This window comes from Euprymna scolopes, chromosome 46 (assembly GCF_053919585.1).
Source record: "Euprymna scolopes isolate OS-2025 chromosome 46, ASM5391958v1, whole genome shotgun sequence".
Taxonomy (NCBI): Eukaryota; Metazoa; Mollusca; class Cephalopoda; order Sepiida; family Sepiolidae; genus Euprymna; species Euprymna scolopes.
The window spans coordinates 22,604,592-22,624,758 of record NC_136527.1 but is presented as its reverse complement, the minus strand read 5'-3'; the positions used below and the strand labels follow the sequence as shown (position 1 = coordinate 22,624,758).

The following is a 20,167-nucleotide window of genomic DNA, read 5'->3' as shown; positions in this document are numbered from 1 at the left end:
GTAATCACTGGCGTCCGTTGCTAGTATTAGTTCCTTTTCTGGATTGAAATGTGCCAATGCTAAGTCTGACAGTAGACATCTTTTGATATTTTGGAAAGCAGATTCACATTCCTTATTCCAGTTCCATTTAACACCCTTTTTCAGTAACTCGTTAAGAGGAGCTCTTAAATTATGTATGTTAGGGATGTAAATTGCATAGTATTGAACTAATCCCAAAAACGATTTTAATTTTGTCACTGAATCTGGAGCAGGCATCTTTTCAATTGCTTCAGTCCTTTGTGGATCCGGTCTTCGACCCTCTTTGTCGATTATTTGACCTAGATATTTAATTTTTTTCATAAAAAAATCGCATTTTTCTGGAATCAATTTAAAACCAAATTCCTGTATTCTTTTGAATACTTCTTTTACATGCTTCTTATGATCTTGCAAATTTTCACTTTTAATTAGGATATCGTCAAGGTAGGCCATTGAAAATTCCAACCCTGCCAGCATCGTGTCCATAATTTGCTGGAAAATAGCAGGAGCAACCTTTAATCCAAAAGGAAACCTCTTTAGCTTAAAAATGCCCTTATGAGTATTTATGCCTAAGTATTTGGAGCATTCATCGCTGATCTTAATTTGCAAGTAAGCATCTGAGAGGTCTATCTTAGAAAAATTTTTTCCTCCGTTAAGCTTAGAGAACAGATCTTCTGCGGACGGAAGGGGATAATTATGGTCCAATAGACAGTCATTTAAACCCGTTGAAAAATCTCCACAGACCCTTATTCTGTTATTTTTTTTCTTTACATGCACGGTTGGACTTGCCCAATCTGTGTGGTTAACTTTTTCAATGACTTCCAGTTGTTGAAGTCTATCCAACTCTTTTTCGATTGCGTCCATCGCTGAAAAAGGCACATTCCTTTTAGGTTTGAATACTGGAGTGGCATTTTTCTTTAATTCAAATTTTGCCTCTGTCTTAATACAGAGTCCTAGTCCTTCGGCAAAAACATTGGGAAATTCAGTTTTCAAATCCTTCAGGAAGTCTTCCCTTTGGTTTGCTTTTTCTGCAGTTAAAACGTTACAAAACGAATTTATGGGTTTCTCCCATAAATTAAACAGGACAATCCAATCTACCCCAAACAGGCATGTATTCTTTCCTGGTACGACGTACACTTTGGATTTATGAGTCTGGTTAGCGAATGTCACTTTGCATTTTAATTCTCCCTTGAACTCTAATCTTTTGCCGCACACACTTCTCGCCGTCTTTCTGGTTTTCGTTAATTCAGGTCGACCTATCCTTTTCCATATATCTTCATTTATAATACTAATATCTGCACCGCTATCCAGAAGCAATGTAACCAGATGTCCATTTATCCGAACATCAACATATTTCCGTCTTTCGCAGCTTTTTTCTTTATTCATGCGAAGCGTATTTACATTATCGGTCCCTTGTCTTTTCTTCTGGGCACAGTATGTTCCCTTGTGACCTCTGAGACCACATTCATAACATATTTTGTTCCTAAACCAGCAGGTCTTATTGTTGTGTCTTAAACTACCACAACATTTACACTTTAGCTTTGGGTCTTTGTATCCTTTAAGGATCCTGTGTTCTTGGAACCTGGACTTTCTTGTGGTCCCTTGCCTTTTTACTTGCTGCACCTTAAAAATATTTTTCTCTTCAATGCGAGTGTTGTCTTTCTTTATGTTAATCAGACGTTGACACTCTTCAGTGACTTTTTGCAATGTTATGTTAGGATCCGCCTCCATAATTGTTAGGATCCGTGAACGTATATCTTTGTCCCTTGGTGCTGTGAGACCTTGTACAAAGATTAAACATTTAAATTGGTCTGCGGAAATTTCATTCAATTTAAATGATTCGCATAAACAGTTCACAGTGCAAGCATATTCTAGATAGTCTTCAGCTTCTGCCTTCTGAATGTTCAAACATTTGTATCTAGAGTGAAATAGGCTATCCCTTTTATCAAATATTTTCGACAAGGTACTAATTGTTTCCTCGAACGAAACCTCCTCCGGTTTTTTTGGTAGAATTAGATTTGCATACTTGGTGTTTTCATCAGTACCCAGTTTTTGTAGTAGCAGGGTAACTTTTTCCTAATCGGTCCAGTCTAAACATCTTTTCGTAAAAATTGTTTCGTATCTTCTGTAGTATGCAGGGAAAGTAACACCAGTATCCGGGGAGTAACGAAATTCCGTTAGTGAATTTGAAATACCCTCGGCAGAAAAATTAGTCTTCTTCCCGGTCGACGTTAGAATTAGCTTTTCTAAATTCTTTTGCTGTGTCGACATTTGTCGTTGTAGTATGTTTGTTTGTTCTTGTTGTGCCTCTAAAGTTTTTTGTGTTCTTTCTTGTTGTTGTTGCAGCTGTTGCTGTAGCTGTTGTTGTTGAATTTGTTGTTGTTGTTGTTGTTGCGCTAAAAATTGTTGAGTCATTTTTGTCTGTTCCTGGATGCTAAGGGCTAGAGCCTTAGTTAACTCTGCTAATTGTTCCATGTTAGCTTCTAGTACAAAAATGTCTTTTCGAATTCTACACAATAATTCCAAAGAAAAATCGTAAATTTACGTATATCGTAAACTAGTAGCAATATGCAGACACAACACGTTTCAACAAAGTTCATCCATAGTAATTCAACAGGCTTTGTAAAATAATTCTTTTTTTTTTTTTTTTCAACAACGTAAGTTCATACACAAAATATTTCTTACTTCCCACGACAAATAGTTCCAATTATTTATATAAAGGCAATAACAAACAATTAATTTTCCAAAAAAAAAAAAATATATGGCTGCCGTTCCCACGTGGCATAAAATGGTACAATAGTCGTTGTATTTATATTTTTTCTTTCGAAACTCGTAATCCTTTAGTGTAGTTTCGAATTCAACTTGCGACCATTTTTTTTTTTTTTTTTTTTTTTTTTTTACTTGTCAAAATAAATATAAATTCCACTTTACCTTGAACATGTTTCTATAATTTCTTGTGAGTTCTTTACGAAGAAAAATCCGTACTTTTCGCTACTTTAGGTAGGAAAAATTTTTAAATTCATTGACGCACGTGGTCAAAAATCCTTGTGTAGTTTGTTTTTTTCGTAAAACAAAAAATCCTTGCATTGTACACAGTCCTTGGTACGGTAATTTATCTCTGTTAAGAGAAAGAACATCCTTTCGTCGCCATTGTTATATTCCTAAATACTTAGGAAATAAAGACAAACGTGAGTTACACCGAGTGGTATGTGTAATGGGGTTTATTTATAATACAGAAACGTAAGGCTGCTCGCCTAAGGTAAATAGAAGTACATAGTAACAAGTATGGGGAAGAAAGTCTGATAATCAACACGTAAGACTATCCGTCTTACTGCGACTGCTTGTCTGCCGCTGTCTGCCGCTGTCTGCCAAACAGTCCAATATATATATACAGTTTGTAACCGGTGTATAGCCAGTTATGTTCCTTCACAACATTTAAGTATTGAAAATCTGATAGATTAGTGACGATTCGATAATAATCCGATTAAAAAATGAAAAAAAGATGAAAATATACGTGCGCCATGCAGTAATACTTAAGTTTTTTTAAAAAATGTGATTGATTTTACAAGCTCAATTTAACATTCAAGATGACGAACAGAAGAGCAAGTTCGCAGAAAACAAAATTGAAGAGGAAAAAAAATTCGAAATAGAGCCGATCTATTTGGTGAATATCACGGATAAAATGAATATTATTTTATTTAACATTTTGATATTTACATGAGAGAGAACAGTTTACAAGTTAAATTACAAATTAAAAGTTTCATCTTTATTAATTTTATAATTCGTTGCATGTGCATTTAATGGCGGAAACTGATAGTTTTTAAAACCGCCTTTTCGTATTTTGTTTTATTTATTTATTTATTTATTTATAGATTCATGTTTTGTTTTTGTTTTTTATTGTGTTTGAAGCAATAAAGCCTAAAGTTAATCTGATACTTGTGCAGTAAAACGTTTGGTAAAACGTTTGGTAAAACGGTACTTGTACAGTTTAAAATGAAGATATTCCTATTTTTTTTATCGTGTTAATTTTCTAATTCGTTGCACGTGCAATTTAATGGCAGAAACTGATTGATGAACATAGTTTAGAAAGCTTATCATATATTTTAATCGATTTCCGATTATTTTTTAACGTGTTTTAAAGATTAAAGCTTAAAGTTGATCGATAATCTTGACTGGTTACTTACCATGGGTGTAATTCGGCTAAAGGAAATAATTTACCCCGAATTCCAATTAAGACAGCAAAACATCGAACTGTAAATCGTAAATATGAATCGAAACGTTTCGTCACCCCCCCTTTTTTCTCAGTTTTTTATCATCGAAATGAAACGAAACATTTTTATTTGTTGTTTTTTTTTGTCTCTTTTTTTGTTGAAAAAAATCACATAACTGAAGTGAGGTTACGAAAAAAAATACAATCTTTTTCGCGACCTTCTTCTCAGGTCTTGTAACCACAGTAATATAAAAAATAAGAATAAAAATATTTATTTTCTGAAAATTTTACACAGTAAAAATTCAGAAAAATTTGGCACAAGGCCGAACATGGGGGAGGGGAAAGGACGGTCTTTGCTGTCTAATGCTAACTAATCTAACCTAACTAGTTCCTACTTTCACTCTACTTTCACCACAATACCACATTCATACTATACATCTATCAGCGTATACATCATACCATGGTAACCTAATTAAAACCCATAAGAAAAGGGGGTTTGGGAAAATAAAGTTTTTATATACAAAATAAAAATGAAATATTTACAATGTTAGTAACAAAAGACTCCCCCCCTTTGTTAAACTGTGGCAGATACACCGATTCGCCAGTCGAAAGAGTGATGCGGGCCCGAACACTTTATTGACCACACCTCTTACAAAAACTTCATAAGGGAACCCGCATCTCTGGCGAATCAAGCGATCTGTTACCTGATTGGGGAGGCTAAAAAAAGCAAAAAAAAAAAAAACGGGACAAACTTAAAACGGGGCCTAATGATTGCTATCCCACACTAGCAAGGTTATGAACACAGGAGCCTAAAAAATGGTCCTTAACTGTGACTAAAAACGAGTCAGAGCTGCTGTCTGTCTCTGCTACCCAAAATTTTTTTTAAGGCACATCCAAGAACCAGTCAAGACTTGCTTCTCTCACCCGACACACACGCGCAATTGACACCCACCTTTCAACAAAGTCTGACGAAGAGAGTCTAACTCTCTCAGCCTTGACACGAGCCTTCAAATTATCACGGAATATTCATATTCGTGTGTTCCAAATAACATCTCTCATCACTTCTAGCAATGTCAGTCACAATTCTCTTCTAAGCCTATCCGTTATTGGTGCCCAGTTGCTACAGACATTAATAGGAACCAAAGTTAATGACGATGTGTTCAGTATGCAAACCATGAGACCTGTAACAAACTCAATCAGCGGCACCACAATGCGATAATATATGAAGGCGTGACATAAAGTCTCGACCTTATCACCGCAACGTTTACAAATAGGTGAATCCGCCAAGCCAGCTGAGTGAATGAAGTCTCTTACCGACCCAGAGAGCATCCCGAATTACCAGCCAGGTCAAGGAGGCCTCATCGTTAATGAAACATCCTGACCCAGGCGCCTAAGGCCAGTTTGAGCAGAACTGCCCCTTTGTCAAAGGGAGCCTCTCTTCGATAACATCCTTTATGGGTCCTCTCACTAAAACCCGATATAATGCCTTTCGGGACAACAGCAGGGAGTTTGAGAGGCTTTCCTTCACTCTTAAGAGGAACTCCAGCATGTGCCGGCACTCGTGATAGAAGGGTAATTCACCTCGGGGCAACCTTTGTGCCTCCCCCTCGGACTGGTGCATCCCTCTGAAAGCCGGGAGGGTTTCTTGGTATCCTCCATCCAGATACCACCGTTTTCCCTATCTTGTGTGCACATTCGATCCAGCTAGTAGAGCCATAGTATGTGGAGCCGAATCTTCACGTGTGGCATACCTAGACCGCCTTCAGAAGGATGTAGATAGCAGACATAGCGACAGACCATAGGGGCCCTTCCAAGCCATAAAAAGTTAAAAAGAGCCCTCTGCAAATATAGCAGTGTATTTGACGGGATTGGAAGCACTGATAGACGATAAATAAAGATTGGATAGATGTGGGTATTACACACCTCCACTCTACCCTTTAATGAAAGGTTTCTACTGATCCACAGCCCAGCTGCGGACCAAACCACTTTCAGAACCTCCGACCAATTTTTATCCAGCTGCAGGTCAGGACCGAACCAAACGCTGAGTATTTTGTAAGGCCTGTCGCACTAACTAAAGGGCCCGTGAAGAGGCATAGCCCTCCAGGCACCAATGCGCAAACCCAAAGACTTGTCGCAGTTAATTTTGGCCCCTGTTACCATTTCATACAATCTGATTTCTACAGCGAGGACCCTAATCTCAGCACTGCTTGTTACGAGCACAATAACGTCGTCGCAAAAGGTGGAGTACTTTACCTGGGCATCCGCACCTGGCAAAGTGATTCCGCATAGGACCGGATTCACCCTTAGCCTGTGCAAAAATGCCTCGATCGCAAGCACATATAGCATGGGTGATAAGGGGCACCCTTGACGAATTGAACGTGACAAACTGAAGAGTCTCGACCTCTTCCCATTCACTTCTACCATCACCCTGGGGTTAGCATAGAGAAGATGAACCCATGAGCGAAATTGCGGGCCAAAACAGGCTGCCGAAAAAACAGCCCCCGAGTACCGATGGTCAACCATATTGAAGGCTTTGGACTAATCTAAATTGATCAGCGTGGCCTCAGTGTCGACTTTTTCTATCATAAGGCACATCGTGTGCAAGTTATCCTGGATTGTCCTGCCCGTCACAGCACATGTTTGTTCGGGGCTAATAAGACATGCCAAGACAAGCTGCAGACAGTTTGTGAAAATCTTGGCCAAAATCTTTAACTTAGCGTTAAGCATCGTTAAGGGCTGGAAATTACCTAACCCATCCCCACCATCTTTGCTTTTACAAACAAGCTTTATCACATACATGGTAAAATACTTGGGGGATTGAGCCGTTCCTAAACCATGAGTTAAATAAAACCGTCAGCAAAGGGACAAAGATGTGAAACAACTTCAAATAAACTTTGTAGGGCAGACCATCGATCCCCGGTGACTTATTAAGAGCGATCTGCTTTAAGGCTTAAATGACTTCATCCTGTGTTACGCCACCTTCACTCCTAGCCACTTTGGTCGTCGAAAGACAAGAAAAGTCAGCCAAATAGGTGTCGAATTTTCAGATGGGTTCCATGGAAACAAGCTCCTGGAAATGAGATCTAAACGCCCCCAGCACACCCTGGTTTGTGGTCATGGTACGCCCGTCCAGCAATTCTTTTTAATCTAGCCCTAATCACTAAAGCTTGGTGCTCCTTTTCAGTAAGGGAGGCAAGCTGATCCTTAATTATACTGACGCTATCACTATCCCCTTCCTCTACTGCCCGATCTAATCTAGACTTCAGTGTCGCTTTAGCTGCCATAGAATCTAGGTTGAGTCTTTTGCTAAAGTTGGCAGCAAAAGACCTAATGGCTTCCTTAATTTTTACCCACCACTCATTCCCAAAAATCCCCCCCGACAATTCCCACTGTAGGGTTAGTAATAACCCGTCAGGGAAGCCCTTCATATCGAACAATGATGTGTTGAGCTTCTAGGAACTGGCTAATCTACCTAAGTTTACCCGTACATGAACAAGTCTGTGATCCGAGTAAACTATATTGTGGAAACTTGTGGAGCTGTACCCTACATGTTCAAGTCCACACTAAGTCACGGGGCTTTTCATTTATGAATTTGTCAATAAGATCAAACTTATCCAAAAATTCTCGAAATAAAACAGCATCCCGATCTCTGTTCGTTCCCCTAGATGTTAACCCAAATCGATCTAACTGGGGATCCAGGACGGCGTTCCAGTCTCCCACTAAGATAACCGTTCTAGAAGTATATATGAACTGCTCAATTCGCTGAAAAAGGCCAGCCTAATCAACGACGCTATTGGGTGCATAAACCCCAATAAGACGAAATGCCCTAATCTTTTATGGTAACATCCAAAACACATAGTCTTCCCTCCGGATCCATGTAGCACGGTTCATACAATGCATCCAGGCATATTTAAACTAGCCAAGAAACCCCTCTCGGGTGAGAATGAAGGTACGCTGAGTAAGCCTTAAAGGTCTTAGACAGCGCATGCAAATGATCACCAAGAATAAAGTGGGTTTCCTGCACACACAAAATATCCACTCCCAGGTACTACAGGTCCAAACTCAAGCGCCATTTGCGCGAGTCAGTCGTTAGCCCTCGAACATTCCGACTAGCAAGTTTGAGATCCATGGTGGTGCCTTAGGGTTGGAAACCAGAGACGAACATCACGTTCGTAAGCATGAGGAAATATGTAGCCATCATAGTGTCGATACGAAATGGATAGGTTAGTTTAGCTATCCTATAAAGGGAATGGTTCGTAAGCATGCCGATGGCTCTCATGAGGAAATAAGTACCCATCATAGTGTCGATGAGTCCATCATTAGAGATACCGCTGATACAAAATGGATAGGTTAGTTTAGCTATCCTATAAAGGGAAGGGTGTATTTTTCGGGACCATCCCAACACAACATTTTGGAGGCTGCGAATATCAGAGTCTTTAAATCAATTACTAAAGGGGTTAAAGTTTTGAAAGCTTTGTTGGCTTCTTCCAACATTGCCCATAAGTCTTTTGCTTCTTTTTTTTTCTGATTACGGTTAACACACGCTTGACGTTCGGAAAGTCGGTAGGGACGTCAACAGGATTCCCGGCTACCTCCTTGAACTCAATTAATTTCATTAAGTCAACTCCTTTAAAGTTGGTGGAGTTATTTATTGCTGCATCATTTATTATGCAAATTTCTTTGCCAGGGCGGTAGAGGGCTTTTTTGTTTTCAGGGAGGGTATTTTTCTATGTGACTATGGGAATGAGAATGTCTCGTGAGGGCTTTATGGGAGAAGCAGTCGGAGTATTGCGGGGGGTGCAGAGGTTGAAGAAACAGGCGAGGCAGTTTTCAGTTGATTTTTCATGGGGCTGAGCGGCTGAGCGGCTGAGCGGTATTAGTTTGGGGAGTTTTGCGGGTGCAGTGGATGAACATGGTGGAAGCGGCCATATCCGAACCATTATAAAACGGGTAAAAAAAAGTTCATCAAAAATAACTGATAAAAATGAACAGTCAAAAACACGGCAAAAGAAACTGGTAGCAGCAAAAGAATGTCGACAAGAATAACACGTGAGAAAGGAATGCAATAAAACAATAAAACAATTCAACAAAACGTCGTTGAGAGGAAGAGAAGTAATTTATTTTCGAAATTTTACAGAAGTAAAAAATAGAAAAATTTGGCACAAGGCCAACCATGGGTGGGTGGAGGGGAAAGGACTGTCTTTGCTGCCTAATACTAACTAATCTAACCTAACTAGTTCCTACTTTCACTCTACTTCCACCATAATACCACATTCATACTATACATCCATCAGCATATAAATCCTTCGTCAGTCACCATAAGAACATCATACCATGATAACCTAATTAAAACCCATAAGAAAAGGGGGGTTTGGAAGAGAAATCTACCCAATGATTGCCTTACTGTAGTTATAGAAAATTGTTGTTGTAGAGCTAACATTCTCATTGGTTCGATGAGTGTAATTAAGGTGTCACCTGAGTAACAAAAACAGTGTTTTTGGCGCCAATTTTGTTGTTGTTGTTTGGATTGTTTGCATCTGAAGATCTTACCTAGTGAAACGGATCACCTTTCTTTAAGTAATAAGATACCTTGAAGGTTATCAATTTCCTTCAGCGAAGGGTCGCAACGTAACCATTGTTGCAACACCATATTTCGGATTGCACCTAAATGAACTTTTCCACAAATACTAGCATAAAAAGTATATTTAAAAAAAAAGATAGGGAATAAAAAATATAATTATGGATAAATTCTTAACAAGGAAGAATGGAAGTACCCATTGAATAGTATTTTTCATAGGTAAGTGATTTTTGGAATTAATATATAAATATATTTTATTGAAGTAAGTAAAATTCGTTGATTTTCTTTAAATCTATTTTTAAAGAAGACCGATTTAAAAAACAACAAATATTGCATAATTTGCTATAAAACCTGTTATTTTCTTTTTAATTTGGTCTTTACTCCTTTAATTGAAAAAAAAATTAGGGTTTCTATTACAAATTTCAAGTAGTTATAAGCTTCGAAAAATAGGAGGTCGAATTATTCAATTTTTTATATCGCGTTTTTAATGGCGTTTTCTGATACTCCTAGTAAACCACTTGTGTAAGCTTACTGACAGCATTATTAGCGTCCTAAATTATGAGATGGAAAAATGAATGAATCTGTTAGTAAAATACTGCGCCCGTTTTCGTGGGTGCTGAAAACGAATATCACAGTTAAATTTGCTTTATGATATGAAGAAATTACTAGGTGACCAGAAAGTGGGTGCTCATTGTACGTTAAAGTTATATAGGAAAGCGTTCCACCACTTTTTGAAAAAGTAATTTCTTCATATCATGAAAACTGCTTATCTGCCCCAAATTTACACATGATATTTGTTTTCACCAGCACCGAAAATTTATAAAAGTCGTCATAATTTTTTTAGGAGTTGGAAAGAAACTCGATATTGACTATATATATATATATATATATATATATATATATATATATATATATATATATATATATATATATATATAATCAGAAATACACGAATATTTTTTAAAGTTACAAGAATGAAATTAAAAAGAAGTTTACTTACAAAACGATAGAGTTAAGTTCCAAGATTAACTTTTAAACCGTCTTTTCAATTAAAAAAGCACATTTTTTTTATATAAATAAATTAGAATAATTAGAAGTTTTTTTAATAGTTGTATAATTTGCATATATTATGCCTTGTAGTTTAGTCCCTTCCATAGTTATCTCCCTTGGCCGGACATTTTTTTCTTATAGAGTTTCCCCTGACTCGACATCGGCAGGTTGATCGGTGTTTTATTCCCTAATTGTAGTCAGCAACCTTTCTATCCCAACATTTCGTTTTAAGCCATCTCCGGTAAGAAACATATTTCCTTCTTAAAGAGACTTTTTTAATAATTTTATTTTTTTTTTATATAAATATTATTTCATCTTAACTACGAACTTTGTTTATTTTCTTTACCCACATGTCCGACCCCCTTACTTCTAGCTGTGTTGTTCATTTCCTTACGCATACGACTCCCCATTCAACCCTTTATAACTTCTCGATTCTTATCTGTTCTCTTTGTGTGCTCAATGCATTATTCGGCTTGCTAAAAAAATTGTTAATTTATTTATCAAAGATTTTAAAATGGCTTTTTTCGTATAAATATTAATGTTTTTTTTGCTTAACTTAAATTAATTATTTTACTTAACATATTCACCGAATTTCACCGAATTTCACACTTCAAAACTCAAAAGCGGGATAATTAAACACAATCGAAGTGCTGATATTCAGACATCAAAATGAGGTATGCAAACAATTTTTTTTTAAATCTATAATTCTGTCCCTTACAACAACACAATATGTTGTGTTCAGTTTCAGATGATTATTTTAAGCATATTTGTACCCCCCTCAAAACAAGGGGGGTTGTAAGCAATATATATATATATATATATATATATATATATATATATATATATATATATATATATATCGTTTATGAAAAATAAGTACACTGTTATAAAGTTCATTCTTCTCTTAATAATCGCTGAAAATTTCGTATTGATCGGATAATTATCTGATTTTTGGTAGATTTTTAAAAAGACGGTCCGTCAAAAAGTACTTAACTAACCCCCCCCCACACACACACACAGTTTTGGCGGTGCCTATATAAAAGGATGGCAAATGTGCGTTTCAGCGGCATAAATGATTTGACAGACAAAAATTGGTGCTAATGCAGAGAGTGATCCATCCGTGCTATTTTTAAACCATATTTCCACGTTTAATTAAAGTTTTATGATATGTTTTTTTTATTCAATTGTAAGGTTAAAGTACAGAATAGGTACAAAACACCCTCTCCATGTTAAGAATGGCTTTTTAAATAATAACATTATTATATCAGCACGGATCACTCTCTGCATGAGTACCCAAAATTTATAAAAATTATTTATTTTTTAGGTGCTAGTGCACTTATTGAACCGCGCTATTTTCTTTTTTTTTAAATAGTATTTTCAAGGTTAATTAAAGTTTTATTATATTTGTTATTTATTAAATTGGGTAATGTATGTAATGGCACCCTTGAAATAACAATAAATGTTTTTGTTATATCTTAATGTTAAACATGTTTTTTTTGTTTTGTTTTTTGCAAACATATTTAAGTTTTATTTTCCGTTTTGTTACTTGTTTATTTTCAAACATTTACGTTTTTTCTTTCGTTTTTGCAATGTTTTTTTTGTTTGTTTTTGCTATGTTTTTCTTTTATACATATTTATGGGTACAACCGCTTTTCCGCGAGTATTTTTACGCATTATAATAAAAAAAAATCAACGTTTTTTCTTTTATCTTTTTTATGGACCCCACCCGTTTTCCTTAATTTTGTTTGAAAAAAAAACAAACTTAAATATGTTTGCAAAAGAACAAAAAAAAACATGTTTTAAATTAAAATATAACAAAAACATTTATTTTTATTTCAATGGTGGCATTATATACATTTTGTGCTTCCATAACTGGGTGGGCAGACAGTAACGCCACCTATAGTTAAACGGAGGAAACGGGCTCTCTCTTTCTTCCAGATTACCTTAAATTGTAAGGTTAAAAACACCCTCTCCACCCGATGTTAAGAATGGCTTTCTAAATAATAACGTTATTATTTCCGCACGGATAAATATGTGCACTAGTACCATTTTTTTATCTATATAAAACACATTATCCCAAGGTTGAAATAAAACCCGACAAAAAATAATTTTTATTATTTTTTCAACATTTTTTTATTAGACTAAATGGACAACAATTGAGGCCGCCAACTTATTTTGAAAATTTGGCCTTTGTAAGGCTTTTCAGATTGGCCATTTTTAGGACAAATTTGGCCTTGTTCCGCTCTTGTATGGACCATTGGCCTTTCTAATGTTTAATATATTGGCCTTTTTACACTCTTGCATAGACCATGGTTCCACACAAGAGCGAAAAAAAAGGCCAAATTTGGCCTCAAAAAGGCCAATCTGTCAAACATTAGATAGGCCAAATTTTAAAAGCAATACAGTGGCTTCGATTTATAGTTTTCTTGTCTCTCAAATAATTTACGCTGCTAAACTACACATTTGCCAAAATGATGAAAAACATAAAAAAATCGAACTTACTAGAGGATATAATAACTTCCGGTGAATGCTGGAAAAATATCCAATAAACAAAACATTGTTTAGTAAATCTGTATTTTATGTATGTAAATATGTATTTTAAACTAAATATTTAATCGTGGTTTATTTGGGGGAAGGCATTTCATTTAACTTAATATGAAAATGGAAATAAACTTTAAAATATCAATTATTGAATGGATTTTATTATTTCCTTTTCTTTAAAACTCATTTTATTTTTACTTTTTATGGATACCTGTGTCCAGTGACACCGATATGATGGCTAAAATCATAAATTATTGTCTTTTTCCAATAAAAAAACGCATGAATTTCTGTTTGCTTTGTTTTATATAAAAATAAAACATTTACAGATGTTAACAATAAAAAATATTTTTAATATTTCAGGAACATTACGATAAGCAGTATTCATTCAATATTTTCACAAAAAATAATATCAAAAATAATCGCTGTGGTTTTAATGATAAAAACTATCACAAAAATTTTGCTTACATGGTTTAATGTCTGTTTTTTTCTCTCAGAAAACATTCACGTTCATTTCAAGCCACGTGTGACACTCTGTTCATAAAAATCAGTAATCTTAAACTTCATGCTATTCTCACGAGATCCTCATTTAGCCAAGCCTGCATAATGGACAGTCGTTACGAAAAAAAATCACGTTTGAACGATTTTAATTAATATTCCTAACACATAAATAAATGTTATTTCATCTTAATACAATGATTTCGAGTTATTTTTCTAGTGTCGTTATTTTAATATTTTTATTTTATGTATGTGAAGATGTGCCTAGCCTTGGTGGAAACCTATTAATTGCTGATCTCGTTAAATTTACTTTTAACGGTCCTGCAGATACTCTACTACTTTTGATTTTAAGAGATTTCTGCACCTGCAATCTCGCTCCTAAAAATTGATAGATCCTAATTATGTTATCTCTCACGTAAATATTAAAATGTTAAATAAAATGATACTAATTTTATCCGTGATATTCACCAAATAGATCGGCTCTATTTCGAAATGATTTCTATTTTTGCTCTTCAATTTTGTTTTCTGCGAACTTGCTCTTCCGTTCGTCATCTTGAATGTTAAGTTGAGATTGTAAAGTCAATCACATTTGAAAAATTGTTTCCTTTATAAAAGCAGATACAGTTAATCGAAAACAGATTATAAAACAAAAACGTAAGTATTACTACATGAATTTAGTATCGATTTTTTGCGCATTTGCAGAATACGTTAAAAATGTAAGGCAGATAACTACATTTACTAAGCGAATAATCCTAATGAAAATGTTGATTTATTGTTGAAAAATTTTCGCTGTGAATTGTTTTTTTTTGTTTTTAATACTGACTTTAACAAATAAAGAGAAGCAAGAGTAACGCGAGCTGCTGATAACGCATCCACAAAGCATTCTCTACTCTTCATTAAAAAAATATTAAGTATTGTATTTAAAAGCCCAACTGGCGTGTATTAAAGAAGCATGGTGATAGATTCACCTCTTACGAAATAATGTAGTTATTAATATTCGAAATTAAAACATAAAAACTAAAATAGCAGCCACTTATCTCGAACCGGCTTCGTCTCCAAAATGCAAACTGTTGAAAAGAATTTTAGCTTAAACAACAACAGCTCCCAACTCCCAAAAGACTTTAAAAAAAAATTAACTTTTAAAACAAAAGCGTGATCACTTTCTCAATTTTTGATAGTGACGTTTTAAGAAATTGTGATATAAACGAACAGCGAGGGGGTCTGAAAGTCAACTAGTGCCGTTATAAGTAAATTAAACATAAAATGGAAAAAAACAGGAATGGAGGGGGTGTGAAAACAAAAATAAAGTTCTAAATATTAACTGCTATTATTTCAACACGGTCCGTAATTCATATGCCAGCTTTTTATTTATTAAATTGTTAGGTGAAAGTACAAAAGTGTTAAAAATATACACTCCCCATATTAAGAATGGCTTTCTAAATAATAACGGTATTATTTCCGCATGCTCTGTATTTCGAATGTAATTTTTTTATTTATGAAATTGTTGGGTGAAAACAGAATATTTAAAAGATACTTTCCCAATATAAAAAATGGCTTTCTAAATAATGTTAATACTTCAGTATGGTTCGTATTCCATATGTCAGTTTTTTTATTTATTAAATTGTAAGGTGAAAGTACAGAATAGTTTAAACATATGTTCCCCATATTAACAACGGCTGTCTGAATAATGGCGTTATTATTTCAGCATGGTCCATATTATGCATGTCAGTATCTTTTATTAAATTCTTAGGTGAACGTATAGCATAGTTAAAACATATACCTCCCATATAAAGAATGGCTTCAGCACGGTCTGTAATCTTTATGAAATTAGATTGAGAAACAGATGCTTAATGTTGACTAATACTAAACAAAAATAGAGATAATACATGGAAGGAAATTGTCTGGCTTTTTCTCAGCAGTTCAGAGATCTCACCCCCCATTTGTTTTTCAGGGAGGGGATAATGCCTGGTAGAAAACTACTTGGTTACTTAGCTAAGATAAAAGTGATGTATCTGTTTTGATGCTTCATTTCACTTTTTTTTTAGTTGGTGGAGAAGTTCTTCATAACTGAGACAATTATTTTAAATTGTTAGGAGAAAATAAAGGATAGTAAAAAACATACCCTACCCTCCACATATTAAGAATGGCTTTCTAAATAAGATTATAACTTCAGCAGAGTTCGTATTCCGTATGTCTGTTTCTTATTTAATAAATTCTTAGATGAAAGTACAGAATAGTTGAAAAAATACATTCCCTCCCCATATTAAGAATGGCTTCCTAAAACGTCTGTATTCTGTGTTATTTTCCATCTCCTCTGCCTTAAAAATGTCTTTGAAATAAAGTAAATATGAAATCTTAAAAAGGAGAAATATAAGTTTGTCTTTGTACTTACAAATTCAAAACCGTGAGTAAAATTTACCTATTATTTCATTTTTTTAATACAAACACATAAAAAATATCTAGCATTCCAGTTTAATATTGTTTTCTGTATTATGTGCGCATGCGCATAAATGCAAATATTGTTGACTAGTGGTTAATGTACATTTAATAAGTGTACATTTTGCCGATGTCTATACACGTTATTCATGTAAACAAAGATATAACTCGCTATAAATCATCCTTCATGCATGAATATTATTTCCTAAGAATTTCAGTGTTATGTGACCTGTAGTTTAAGGGTTTACCTGTTAGATATTACACACACATGTACTGTTTTATTAATATGGATAAGTACGTCAGGTTTCACATTAGCTGTTAGGATTGCATGATTGTAGTGTATAGTATATGTCATTTCAAATTGATCTTTCAGGTTAAGGTTGCCTGGACTTGCTGCTACACAGGATGTTAATTTTTTTCCAGTGTTTTCATGAGTCAAAAAATTTGACTTCTATGCAAAAGAACAATATACTCCTGTATGTGTTTTCATATGATTGAACATTGACTTACGTGCAAAAGAAGAACCACATATCTTACAAGAATGTTGTTTCTCTCCAATATGTGTTTTCATATGATCCAACAAATTTGATTTCCATGTAAAAGAAAAACTACATACTTCACAAGAATGTGGTTTCTCTCCCATACGTGTTTATATATGATCGAACAATGTTGACTTCTGTGCAAAAGAACCATATACTTCACAAGAATGTGGTTTGTCTCCCATGTGTTTTCATATGAGTCAACAAATTTGACTTCTGTGCAAAAGAAGAACAACATAATACACAAGAATGTGGTTTCTCTCCCGTATGTGTTTTCATATGACGCAACAGACCTGAATTCTGTGCAAAAGAAGAACCACATACTTCACAAAAATGTGGTTTCTCTCCCGTATGTGTTTTCATATGACGCAACAAATCTGAATTTTGTGCAAAAGAAGAACCACATACTTCACAAGAATGTGGTTTCTCTCCCGTATGTGTTTTCATATGACGCAACAAATCTGACTTCCGTGCAAAAGAAGAACCACATACTTCACAAGAATGTGGTTTGTATCCCGTATGTGTTTTAATATGACACAACAAATGTGATTTCCGTGCAAAAGAAGAACCACATACTTCACAAGAATATGGTTTCTCTTCCGTATGTTTTTTAATATGATCGAACAATGTTGACTTATGTGCAAAAAAAGAACCACATATTTTACAAGAATGTGGTTTCTCTCCTGTGTGTATTTTCACATGATTCACCAAAATTGACTTCCGTGCAAAAGAAGAACCACATACTTCACAAGAATATGGTTTCTCTCCCGTATGTGTTTTCATATGATCGAACAACGTTGACTTTTGTGCAAAAGAAGAACCACATACTTCACAAGAATGTGGTTTCTCTCCCGTATGTGTTTTCATATGATTCAATAAAGTTGATTTCTGTGCAAAAGAAGAACCACATACTTCACAAGAATGTGGTTTCTCTCCGGTATGTGTTTTCATATGACGAAACACATGTGACTTCTGTGCAAAAGAAGAATCACATACTTCACAAGACTGTGATTTCTCTCCCGTATGTGTTTTCATATGTGTCAAGAAATTTGACTTCTGTGCAAAGGAAGAACCACATACTTCACAAAAATGTGGTTTCTCTTCCGTATGTGTTTTCATATGAGTCAGCAAATGTGACTTCCGTGCAAAAGAAGAACCACATATTTCACATGAATATGGTTTCTCTCCCATATGTGTTTTCATATTATCGAACAATGTTGACTTATGTGCAAAAGAAGAATCACATACTTTACAAGGATATGGTTTCTCTCCCGTATGTATTTTCATATGATTCAACAAATGCGACCTCTGTGCAAAAGAAGACTCACATACTACACAAGAATATGGTTTATCTCCCATATTTAATTTCATCTGATTCTGCAAACTGTATATTGAATTGAGTGTATGATAATAAGCTGATAAGTTTCAACTTTAGATAAATTCTGTGAAGGAAGGTAGAATTATTTTCAAACTTTTTTAAATTACCAATGAAGAAAGGTTCTTCTCGTCCATTACTGGACTTCTTTTCCTTGTTGAAAATTCTGGAAATATACAATAAATTTGAAAAAATATAATTTATGTGGTAAAAGTGAATTTATTGTTTTATTTACATTAAAAATATCCACAACCTTTATTATTAAATTCAAAATAAAATGAGTATAGTTTTATGCAATACTGGTTTGTTAACAAAATTAACTCGTATCTATGGTCAAATATTGAACTTAAATTTTCTCATTTTTTCATTTTACAAATAAGAGGATTGATTACTCATTATTTCATTCTTCAGAATAATGTTCTCATCTCGTAGCATTAGCGATGTCTGCATAAAATCCTATGTAATTTGAAATTTTATTTTTAATCTCACTGAGGATTGTAACTTCAATGTTCATGAGTATTTAACGAAAGTGAGCGTACCTGCTAAAATCAGATCACATACAGCCTAGAAAGAAAGGCAAAAGGTGAGAGGCTTGCAGTTAGTCGGCAATCAATACCACATAAAGTATACAAGTTTAACAAAAAACTGACTGCAAAACATCCGTTTCGTTTGGCGCCATTTTGGGACCAATTATTCTAACAAAGAATAGAGGAGCCTGAACGAAGCATAAACACACGATAAAGAAATTTTCTGTGAAGTTCGGCAAAATGAAAAAAACAAAACAAGAAAAAAGGTGATATTTGATTTTTTTATCCTTGTTTTTCTGTTCCAAAATATATATGTATATAAATTTATAAATACGCATATGATGCACATCAGATGATTAAAAAAGATATATATGATTCCAATTTTAAAGTTCATTATTTTTCTCTCTTACATGTTTCTTAACAAAAATTGATTTTGAGTTGTATTGGCATCTTGTTCTTTTCTCAGTAGTCTACTATTGTTATAATGGAGCAGCATCTATTTTCAAATTTTGTGCAGGGATTGACTTCACTATTGAAAAATGAAGTGGGGTCAGTAACAACATGAATAAAAGGGGAATCTCCTTTTAACAAAATAGTGTTGTTGGAAAATAAAAAAGACAGTGGTTAAAGGAGGTGGATTGATGATGTCTAGCGATATTTTAGGGTGACCGGAGCAGTGGATGAGGAAAAATGTCAGATTGCTCCACTAAGCAAAAGACAAAGTCGGACAATTCATGAACAACTAATGTTAAACAATGAAAGTTTAACATGGGCAGAATTGAAGAGGTCCTTAGAGGACTACTATTGAAGACTAGTAAGAAAAGATGAAATAATGCGATTCTTTATAGAGGGTCTTACCATACTACTTGTTCTACAACAGAGATTTGATCCTGTCATTAGATAATATATTAATGCCTTGCAGAGTATACTTTGGTGATAAGGAACAAGAGATGCATCGATGTTTGATTCGGAAACTACGAAAAACTGATAGAGGATTCTCATAAGAAAACAAAGTCTGTAGATTTTAAGATTTGCGATCTGGTTTATTATAAAAACCACCAGAGGTGGAGAAAGCAAGATGTGTGTTGGAAACGGTATTATGTGGTTATAGAAAAAACAGACTCATTCTCATATAGTATTAAGTACCAGTTGATAGGTCCATGACAAAGGTGCATGTGAAGCATTTATGGATAACATCAATCAAGGAATGGGAAATTCCCAGGGTGGAAAGACTATTAAGAAATCACGCAGGAGTTAAATAGAAATTCAGTCACAGAACAAGCTGCTATCTGAATACAGAGGAGTCGATATCAACAGGAAAGAGCGGATGAAAAGTCTGACCTACCATTGATTGAGAGGAGAGTCATGGCAGAGAGTATAACTTCAAAAATTGCATATATT

The 20,167-nt window shown here is 34.7% G+C and overlaps 1 protein-coding gene across 1 annotated transcript in view; it reads right to left on the bottom strand.

The window, feature by feature from the left end:
• Positions 1 to 12,710: 12,710 nt before the first annotated feature.
• Positions 12,711 to 20,167, bottom strand: part of LOC145271402 (uncharacterized) — a 96,129-nt gene continuing 88,672 nt past the window's right edge. Inside the window, exon 2 of the mRNA XM_080126938.1 lies at positions 12,711 to 18,405. Coding sequence (XP_079983064.1) covers positions 17,024 to 18,235 — 1,212 coding nt within the window. The 5' untranslated portion in view covers positions 18,236 to 18,405 and the 3' untranslated portion in view covers positions 12,711 to 17,023. The remainder of the gene's footprint in view (positions 18,406 to 20,167) is intronic.